We start from the raw sequence: 11,404 nt of genomic DNA on the forward strand, positions 1-11,404 counted from the left end.
ATAAAACCTATACTTTATAGTGTGAAAATATCACTAATAAAACCTATACTTTATAGTGTGAAAATATCACTTATAAAACCTATACTTTATAGTGTGAAAATATCACTTATAAAACCTATACTTTATATTATCAGAACTACAATGTAGTATTGTTTCATGTCTTTCAGTCAGAAATTGTTTTACAATCTTTACTTTGTTACGCCGGAACGAGATATAAAACCTTTATAGAATCTGAGTGAAACAGTCCTACTTTATAGAACCAGTTATAGTGATACAGTCCTAATTTATAGAATCTGAGTGATACAGTCCTACTTTATAGAACCAGATATAGTGATACAGTCCTACTTTATAGAACCAGATATAGTGATACAGTCCTACTTTATAGAACCAGATATAGTGATACAGTCCTACTTTATAGAACCAGATATAGTGATACAGTCCTACTTTATAGAACCAGATATAGTGATAAAGTCCTACTTTATAGAAAGTCCAACTTGATAGAACCAGATATAGTGATACAGTCCTGCTTTATAGAACCAGATATAGTAATACAGTCCTACTTTATAGAACCAGATATAGTGATAAAGTCCTACTTTATAGAACCAGATATAGTGATACAGTCTTACTTTATAGAACCAGATATAGTGATACAGTCGTACTTTATAGACCCAGATATAGTGATACAGTCCTACATTATAGAATCTGAGTGAAACAGTCCTGCTTTATAGAACCAGATATAGTGATACAGTCCTACTTTATAGACCAAGATATAGTGATACAGTCCTACTTTATAGAATCTGAGTGAAACAGTCCTACTTTATAGAACCAGTTATAGTGATACAGTCCTACTTGATAGAACCAGATATAGTGATAAAGTCCTACTTGATAGAACCAGATATAGGGATACAGTCCTACTTGATAGAACCAGATATAGTGATACCGTCCTACTTTATAAAACCATTTATAGTGATACAGCCCTACTTTATAGGATCTGAGTGATACAGTCCTCCTTTATAAAACCATTTATAGTGATACAGCCCTACTTTATAGAATCTGAGTGATACAGTCCTACTTTATAAAACCAGATATAGTGATACAGTCCCACTTTATAGAACCAGATATAGTGATAAAGTCCTACTTGATAGAACCAGATATAGTGATACAGTCCTACTTTATAAAACCATTTATAGTGATACAGCCCTACTTTATAGGATCTGAGTGATACAGTCCTACTTTATAGAACCAGATATAGTGATACAATCCTACTTCATAGAACCAGTTATAGTGATACAGTCCTTTCTTGGATAGATTCAGATATAATGATGCAAAGGATATATGCAAATACCCCCCCCCCCCACCCCACCCCACCCCACCCTAGTCGCTGCACCTTCCCATGATAAGGGATTGAGTACCTCAACGACTTGGCTAGTTATGCTTGTTTGGGCTTTTTGCTCCTGGCAGGGTCACCCAAACCAGACAGGTTGGAAGGTTGAGGTTAGACCAAGCAGCACCGTCCTTTGTCCGGGACTCAAATGTTAGATTTGCACCGTTGTGCTTTCTTTCCTGGGGGTTTGGTATACAAATTTGTAAATCCTCAGAGTCCCATGTATATACTGAAATTGTCAAATCCTATTAAATAGCACATTTTGCCACAAGATGTGCGAGTGAAACACATATTTCACACCAGTTTCATTCGTTTGCAGAAAAACACATTCCAGTTGGTGCTAGCGACAAACGAGGAGGAATCCTTTGCGTTTTATTTGTACAAAAAACTCCAGTGGACAACAGGTTCCAACAGCCGTGGCAACTCTTCCACGGGGCTCGGAGGCAACCCAGCTCAGGTAACGGGCTAGTTATATGAGAACGGGATGCTATTTGTTAAAAGCTATGGTTCGATCGCCAGAAGCACATTGTTGTGATAAATTTGGTTTACAAATGTCTAAAAACTTTCGAAATGGAACTACAGTGTGAATGCTATCGTAGGACTTGGGCGGGAAAATAGTTTTACAACTCCGTCAGTCTTCATTCAGCTGTACTATTAACGCATTTTTCAAATTTTAATTGAACATGGAAATTCTTTAATTGCAGATTGGTGTTATTATTTCCAACTATTAATCTATTTTTGTGTAGGTGGGTTTTAACTCTGAGGACGGAGTAAGCTACTTAAGTGTAGACGGAGCTCAGACCGACGCTGTCATCAACCTCACTAGAACCAGTAACGTGGATGTGCCGGGCACGTGGATCTTTGGTGTGTCTGGCACCGAGATAAGGGATGTCCAGTGCAGCCACGATGGTAAGTACACTCCTGGTAAAAGTCTAGTAACCTTTAGTACACTCCAGGTAGACGTTCTAGTAACAGTTAGTACACTCCTGGTAGACGTACTAGTAACAGTTAGAGCACTCCAGGTAGACGTTCTAGTAACCGTAAGTACACTCCTGGTAGACGTTGTAGTAACAGTTAGTACACTCCTGGTAGAAGTCTAGTAACTGTTACTACACTCCAGGTAGACGTTCTAGTAACCGTTAGTACCCTCCAGGTAGACGTTCTAGTAACAGTTAGTACCCTCCTGGTAGACGTTCTAGTAACAGTTAGTACACTCCTGGTAGACGTACTAGTAACAGTTAGAGCACTCCAGGTAGACGTTCTAGTAACCGTAAGTACACTCCTGGTAGACGTTGTAGTAACAGTTAGTACACTCCTGGTAGAAGTCTAGTAACTGTTAGTACACTCCAGGAAGACGTTCTAGTAACCGTTAGTACACTCCAGGTAGACGTTCTATTAACAGTTAGTACACTCCTGGTAGACGTTCTAGTAACAGTTAGTACACTCCTGGTAGAAGTCTAGTAACTGTTAGTACACTCCAGGTAGACGTTCTAGTAACCGTTAGTACACTCCTGGTAGACGTTCTAGTAACAGTTAGTACACTCCTGGTAGATGTTCTAGTAACCGTTAGTACACTCCAGGTAGACGTGCTAGTAACCGTTAGTACACTCCGGGTAGACGTTCTAGTAACCGTTAGTACACTCCAGGTAGACGTTCTATTAACAGTTAGTACACTCCTGGTAGACGTTCTAGTAACAGTTAGTACACTCCTGGTAGATGTTCTAGGAACCGTTAGTACACTCCAGGTAGACGTGCTAGAAACCGTTAGTACACTCCAGGTAGACGATCTAGTAACAGTTAGTACACTCCTGGTAGACGTTCTAGTAACCATTAGTACACTCCTGGTAGACGTGCTAGTAACAGTTTGTACACTCCAGGTAGACGTGCTAGTAACCGTTAGTACACTCCAGGTAGACGTGCTAGTAACAGTTAGTACACTCTTGGTAGACGTTCTAGTAACAGTTAGTACACTCCTGGTAGATGTTCTAGGAACCGTTAGTACACTCCAGGTAGACGTTCTGGTAACCGTTAGTACACTCCAGGTAGTCGTTCTAGTAACCTTTAGTACACTCCAGGTAGTCGTTCTAGTAACCTTTAGTACACTCCAGGTAGTCGTTCTAGTAACAGTTAATACACTCCAGGTAGACGTTCTAGTAACAGTTAGTACCCTCCTGGTAGACGTTCTAGTAACAGTTAGTACACTCCTGGTACATGTTCTAGGAACCGTTAGTACACTCCAGGTAGACGTGCTAGTAACAGTTAGTACACTCCTGGTACATGTTCTAGGAACCGTTAGTACACTCCAGGTAGAAGTTCTAGTAACAGTTAGTACACTCCTGGTAGATGTTCTAGGAACCGTTAGTACACTCCAGGTAGAAGTTCTAGTAACAGTTAGTACACTCCTGGTACATGTTCTAGGAACCGTTAGTACACTCCAGGTAGACGTGCTGGTAACCGTTAGTACACTCCAGGTAGTCGTGCTAGTAACCGTTAGTACACTCCAGGTAGTCGTTCTAGTAACAGTTAATACACTCCAGGTAGACGTTCTAGTAACAGTTAGTACCCTCCTGGTAGACGTTCTAGTAACAGTTAGTACACTCCAGGTAGTCGTTCTAGTAACCGTTAGTACACTCCAGGTAGACGATCTAGTAACCGTCAGTACACCACATAACGGAGTGCACATTTGATGACAACGTACACTACAAGTATGCTCATACATGTACCATTATATTTTTATATAGCAATATTCCACCTTCAACAGAGTGACGACATTGTTCTGTGTCGTTTGATAACATGACAAGAATGATTATATAGTGTAATATGTATTTTCTTTTTATTTCTTCAGTGCAAATTCAAATTGTTCCAACTAACGGAAATATGTTGGGAGGCGAAGAATTCAGAGTCACCGGACCGTGTTTCCAGTCGGATTATAACGTTACAGCACGCATTGTGCAAACGAACTCAACATTTCAGTGTGCAGTCATTAACTTTTTGTCAGCTAAGTGTGTGCTGCCACCTATATTCAAAACAGGGGAGGTGACCCTGGAATTAAATCCGTACGGGATCAGCTGGAATTACTCTACAGTTCTTCAAATAAGTAAGTAAAAAAAACCATTAACCGATAACACTATTACGTCATCAGGAGACCTCAACTCCAACTCTGCATTATTCATCTTTGTAACTGATAGAAATACATCATGCACAATGACATGTTTTGAAAAAATTCAGATTGTGTAGGGTTTGGAAAGGGTTACATGAACGATTGATGTTATCATGTTATCCAAATCCGGTTTGCTAATTTAAAAATGATCAAAATACGCGTTGTCAAACAGCACATCTTCATTTCAGAAAAATGACGCCATAGTGTGACGTAGAAAAACCTTAGTGGGGTTGTAGTTTTTGTGCGGTCAAAGTTCTTGCCCTGTTCTTTAAGCAATTGAGATGTTCCTTACGTGTAATGCTCACTCGGTTATGGTTTCTACAGACATCTGTTTATCCCATGCCTTAGGATTTAGGAAAGCTGCAATAGTTATGGTTAACTGGAACAGGATAAATTGCAATTGTTTATAATTGAATATGCAAAGTCCCAGTTTCAAGTCGTATACAGAACATTACTTTAACTTGCAATAACATTAAATGGCAAAATGTCAGTAACGTTTTCACTCAGACTTATGTTATACAATGAAGTTACCACTGGAATGTATACTAATGTATTCTGTTTAGTTAAATGTAAGAAAAGGGCGTTTATAATGTTCTTCAAACTTTTGCCCAATCCTTTGGCTTATATATGGCAATAAGAGATGTTTAAATTAAACTGTGTGCTGGCCTTACGGTAATTACAATATGGTAAACAGTCAGCTATGTTATGTAATCTTCACTGAATACTGCTGTAATCTTCCGTGAATACTGCTGTTATATATCGTGAAAACTGCTATAATCAACAGTGAATACTGCTGTAATCTACAGTGAATACTGCTAAAATTTATACCGTGAATACTGATGTAATCTACCATGAATACTGCTATCATCTACCGTGACTACTGCTATAATCTACCGTGACTACTGCTGTAATCTACCGTGAATACTGCTATAATCTTCCGTGAACACTGCTATAATCTACCGTGAATATTGCTATCATCTACCGTGAATACTGCTTTAATCTACATTGAATACTGCTGTAATCTACCGTGATAACTGCTGTAATCAACAGTGAATAATGCCATCATCTACTTTGAATACTGCTATAATCTACCGTGGATACTGCTGTAATCTATACCGTGAATACTGTGGTAATCTACCGTGAATAATTCTGTAATCTACCTTGAATACTGCTATACTCTACCGTGAATACTGCTATAATCTACCTTGAATACTGCTATAATCTACCGTGAATACTGCTATCATCTACTGTGAATACTGCTATAATCTTCCGTGAATACTGCTGCAATCTACCGTAAATACTGCAAAATCTACCGTGAATACTGCAAAATCTACCGTGAATACTGCTATAATCTATACCGTGAATACTGTGGTAATCTACCGTGAATAATTCTGTAATCTACCTTGAATACTGCTATACTCTACCGTGAATACTGCTATAATCTACCTTGAATACTGCTATAATCTACCGTGAATACTGCTATCATCTACTGTGAATACTGCTATAATCTTCCGTGAATACTGCTGCAATCTACCGTAAATACTGCAAAATCTACCGTGAATACTGCAAAATCTACCGTGAATACTGCTATAATCTATACCGTGAATACTGCTAAAATCTACCGTGAATAATTCTGTAATCTACCTTGAATACTGCTATATTCTACCGTGAATACTGCTATAATCTACCGTGAATACCGCTATAATCTACCGTGAATACTGCTGCAATCTACCGTAAATACTGCAAAATCTACCGTGAATACTGCAAAATCTACCGTGAATATTGCTATAATCTTCCGTGAATATTGCTGCAATCCATCGTAAATACTGCAAGATCTACCGTGAATACTGTTATAATCTATACTGTGAATACTGCTAAAATCTACTGGTCTGTACATGGTCAAGATCACGGATCAACGGTAGGTCAACAGTCAGTGTCGAATGTGTGAATTTGCATTATAAGATTATGAAGATGATATTATTTGGATATATCGCAAGTATTCCTTGTTTAGAGTGTCGAAAATATACACATTACGTAGATGACAAGTAGCCCTATGAGTAAGGTAAAAATCATCTGGTGAAAGCTCACATTCTTTAAAGTAAATATAATATCTCCTAAATGAATACTATCATTAAGCAGTATTATAGACGTGGCTCCTTGATGAAGGTCAAAGTCAAAAGGGTCATAATCATGTTAAACAGCGTGTCGTCAAATTCTCGTGCAATATTGCAGGACTTTACATCAAGTAGCGAGTGATGCAAGGTCAAGTTCCACCAGTTCGTAAATTCGAACTAGGTCATGTTAACCCTGCATGTCCACTTTCACTAATTACTGACAAAACTCGTGTTCAACCATCCCCGCAACCGTGATTTCTCACATAACATGTGTCACTCTGTGTAAAAGATTTTCAAGTTTCATATCACATCGGGTTTTTTTCAGATAACGTAGCGTCGATGGCGCCAAAAGTAGTGCGAAAACAAATCAACCAGTGGATCATCGGCAATAAGGTCAAGGTCGATTGGAACTCCACTAGTCTGCCGTCCAGCCAGCAGTTGACGGTAGAACTGATGGGATACCAGGTATTATTAATAGAAATAAACACTTGAAATAAAAACAAAAACCGATAAACACAAAACCTAAAAATAAAATGAAAATGAAAATTTCAATCACTTTGCAAAAACGTATTGATATCCTTACATGTCCTTTCCCAGTCTTTAGGACGGGTCTAACATTAAACGTATTGATATCCTTACAGGTCCTTTCCCAGTCTATAGGACGGGTCTGACATTAAACGTTTTGATATCCTTACATCCTTACACGCGCATGTCTTTTTTTGTCCAAAACTACAAGGTTATAACCTTATGAAAAGAGTTTTTATGTCGCAAACGGGATCCAATTTGTATTAAACTTATATTTCTGTGTACCTCTTATATTTTCATCAATCAATTTAACATTCACTAATTTTAAAGTTAGTTCAAATTGCCATTCACGAAAGATATTTTACAATTGTTCCCTTCAGGAAAATGTATGCAGGCAGGGTTGTGTGGATACATGTAGTTACATCCGATAATTTATTTTCCAGTATAACAATGGTGACCCGAACTTTACTGCTGTAAAACCGTTGGATATCGATGAAACATTAGACTCATTTATATTACCGGCTTCGCTGACGTCATTCCAGGCCGCCGCTGTCCGTGTACGGGAGAAATATCCTGCTCCAGGGAGGTAGGTGTACTGCAAGTATATTGGTAATATTGTCATAATGCAATCTACTTAACTGATGTTAGTGAGAATAGTTTAACAACACTGATTTGTGGTAACAATTATTAAGTAAATATTTTATCTTCGTAAGATTTACTGTTGACGACATTTTGATTATTCATATATACCCGGGGTGGTCGGGTGGTGCAGTAGATAGCGCTCTTGCCTTTCACGAAGGCGGCCGCGGTTCGTTCCCAGATCGGAAGTGAACATTTATTTTCCAATATTGCCATTTCTACTGTATCTACCTGATTTGTATTGTTTCAGTGTACCGGTAGCTGTGTGGTCCAATTCGTTGCTATATCTGTACCTGATTTGTATTGATTCAGTGTACCGGTAGCTGTGTGGTCCGATACGTTGCTGTATCTGTTCCTGTTTTGCATTGATTCAGTGTACCGGTAGCTGTGTGGTCCGATACGTTGCTGTATCTGTACCTGATTTGTATTATTTCAGTGTACCGGTAGCTGTGTGGTCCGATTCGTTGCTGTATCTGTATCTGATTTGTATTGTTTCAGTGTACCAGTAGCTGTGTGGTCCGATTCGTTGCTGTATCTGGACCTGATTTGCATTGTTTCAGTGTACCGGTAGCTGTGTGGTCCGATTCGTTGCTGTATCTGTACCTGATTTGCATTGTTTCAGTGTACCGGTAGCTGTGTGGTCCGATGTGTTTCCGGTCAGAGTCGGTGCCAACTGGTCCTCTTTAATGTGTGCTACCTGGAACGCTACGGACAACCTCCTGCCCAGTATTAGTAGCAGCAATTTATCGTGTCCGTGCATTGCCAGGCAGGCGTTACGTGACACAGGGAGGTTCACATTTGACCCTTTCTGTAGTTCAGACAATTCTAACAGATCAACCAATTGTGTTTACAAACCTGGTGCTGTTCAGTGCTTTTTACGTATTCAGAAAAGGTAAGCTTACAATAGACTTTTTTATGGGTTTTTTTCAGAAACGTTATGATCTCAAAAGATATTGATGACATCGATTTGCAAAGCAGGGTCCTTCCCTGTAGACTTTTAATGCCATATAAATACTGTTTAATAGAATTGATACATCCATGACAAGGTCACTAGGTTAAAATAGGAATCATTGCCTCACGTGCATTGAATTGGATGCCTCGTCTTGGAAAATGTAACCCCAGGGCTTTGGGTCCCTGTACCCGGATATTGTCTTTTTTATCGACATTTTGGTCCAGTTTCGTTGTGTTGTCTTAACGACTCGATATTTTCTGTTTAACTCATATGCTCCCTACATATTCTTCAAAATACATTATGTGTTTGTTTTAAGTTAAATAATGGTATAGGCATTGGAACAGTAACGTTGTTACTGTTAGGGGGTTAAAAATATAAACGGCAGAGTTTTGATGTATGTGTACGTCTGAAATAGCTGTTACCGATATATATGACATTGCTTAAAACATTTACTTTTTGCAATGCTTAATTAAGACCACATATATCGTTTGACGGGAGATAACTCGCAAATGTATGTTTTACAAGTTTCTAAAACATCGAGCGGAATATTATTCGGTGTTATTCTTGTGTCATCTAGAAATCATGTACACGTTAGGAGAGACGGAAAGGTATAAGATATCGTGACACACGATCTTAGAGTAAACATACGAGGTGTGTAGCCCAGCGCCATTTTGAGATGTAGGAACACAATTACTCGATCACAGGCCATCCTCGGTAGTTCGGGGGTTACGCTCACGTTTGCGTAATCGAGGATGCCATGGAATATGTCATAGCAAAATTAAAGGAGACGAGAAGACTAGTTCGATCACATGATGTTCATCAAAAGCATCCTGCGGTCACGTAACAGTAAACATTGACAGGCTTTGAAGTCGGGTGATGCTCCTTTGTAATTTTCAAAGAACAAGTATCAGCCCAGCTATTGATAAGTTTTTTTTTACCTTGATCCAATTTTTCTATGATATCTGAAAAATGCATCCCAGCCGGTGACGCCACCTAGTTCATCATATTACATAGGGTTTTCCCCAGCGAATCTCAATCGACTTTAACTTGGTCTTTTTATTACGTTTTTTTTCAGTGAATCAAGTACCGGTGCTTCGTGCTGCTATGATGAAAGTGGTGATTTGATTGACATTCGCGACAGTAATGGAGGTGGGAGTTCTTTACGTTATACTATTCGATCTCAGGGACACGACGCAGTGCCTTTCTTTTCTTTCTTTGAAGAGGAACTTCTTTCTTCCTTACATTGCTGTCAGTATTCTAATGCTGTTGACATGTGCCAATTGTTTAAGGAGAAACGCCCACCCGTCACGTGTGATCAATATGATCCTCCCACTGCAGGTTTGTGTACTTATTCAACATCAAAGAGGTCACGTACATGTTGAAATAGCAAATTGTTACTTTTTGATATGATGTCAGAGTTATGTATTCTTAATTCTTGTCAAATATCGCTTTGTTAAGTCATTGTCCTTGTATTAACGGTTGTTTGTTTTATTGAAGCCCAAGCGGTAGGTGATCCACATCTGACGACACTGGACGGACAAGACTTCACATTCAATGGCTTAGGTGATTTCATTTTAGTAGAAGACGACGCTTCCAGTGTAGTAGTTGAAGTCCGTACAGCGCAGGCGCAGGATACGGAGGGTGAGTATACTTTAATGAATCTAAAAAGGCTGAAATCCGGTAAAATAACCATAACTAATGGTAAAATAACCATTACTAGCAGTAAAATAACCATTGGCATTGCTAGCGCCAAATAATTTGTTTATGTGATGATATTGTAACATTTGTGTTCCCATTCCAGGTCACTACCAGAACGCAAGTATTTTTTCGGGCGTTGCCATGACGACAAAGGGAGTGTCTGACGTAATTGAGGTGCATCGTGACACCAATACTGTGTCACAGATCCTGGTCAACGGCCTTGTTGTCACTAACGACTTATCTACCTCGGTTACACAGTTTAAAGGTCAGTACCAAATACACAGTAGTAATGGATACACATTCTACTACAGTGAGGACGGTCTCTCCGTATTACTAGTTTATTTTCTTAGAAACTACTTTTACTTATAACCTGAAAAGCTCATTCTACATTGTATTTCATTAATCATATACTTCTGAATGGTAGACATGCTGTTGTGTATATTTTACGCATTTTTTGTCATATTTTACAAATGTGTTCACTATTGGCCTTTATGATTGGAAGGGTATTTCTCCCATACTTGACCCTGAAAGGCGCTATGACGTCATGACGTCGGCGTTTGAAATAGTTCCGTTGTTTTGACTGTTAAATTTTCATTAATTTTGTACTTATTATAAGATATATTAACTGATATATTGTAGTTGTTTGATTGTTAGCTCACCTGGCACGAAGTGCCAAGTGAGCGTATGCCGTGGTGCGGCGTCCGTCGTCCGTCCGTCCGTCGTCCGTCCGTCGTCCGTCGTCCGGCGTCAATATTTTACTTTAAACGACTTCTTCTTAATAACCGAAAGGCCTAGGGTGATGATATTTGGCCAGAAGCAAACTGGGATGAAGGGCTACCAAGTTTGTTCAAATAAATGACCTTCATCTATTTTCAAGGTCACAGGGGTCAAATATGTTAAAAACTTTAAACAACTTCTTCTCAATAACCAAA

The 11,404-nt window shown here is 39.0% G+C and overlaps 1 protein-coding gene across 1 annotated transcript in view; it reads left to right on the forward strand.

Moving 5' to 3' along the window:
• The window catches only part of LOC110460307 (sushi domain-containing protein 2-like), a 58,509-nt gene that overhangs the window by 38,940 nt on the left and 8,165 nt on the right, over positions 1 to 11,404 (forward strand). The window contains exons 3-11 of the mRNA XM_021513138.1: positions 1,704 to 1,841; positions 2,131 to 2,293; positions 4,230 to 4,481; positions 6,984 to 7,123; positions 7,627 to 7,769; positions 8,445 to 8,714; positions 9,850 to 10,112; positions 10,272 to 10,415; positions 10,576 to 10,737. Coding sequence (XP_021368813.1) covers positions 1,704 to 1,841; positions 2,131 to 2,293; positions 4,230 to 4,481; positions 6,984 to 7,123; positions 7,627 to 7,769; positions 8,445 to 8,714; positions 9,850 to 10,112; positions 10,272 to 10,415; positions 10,576 to 10,737 — 1,675 coding nt within the window. The remainder of the gene's footprint in view (positions 1 to 1,703; positions 1,842 to 2,130; positions 2,294 to 4,229; positions 4,482 to 6,983; positions 7,124 to 7,626; positions 7,770 to 8,444; positions 8,715 to 9,849; positions 10,113 to 10,271; positions 10,416 to 10,575; positions 10,738 to 11,404) is intronic.

The sequence above is a fragment of the Mizuhopecten yessoensis genome, unplaced genomic scaffold (genome assembly GCF_002113885.1).
Source record: "Mizuhopecten yessoensis strain PY_sf001 unplaced genomic scaffold, ASM211388v2 scaffold10359, whole genome shotgun sequence".
Taxonomy (NCBI): Eukaryota; Metazoa; Mollusca; class Bivalvia; order Pectinida; family Pectinidae; genus Mizuhopecten; species Mizuhopecten yessoensis.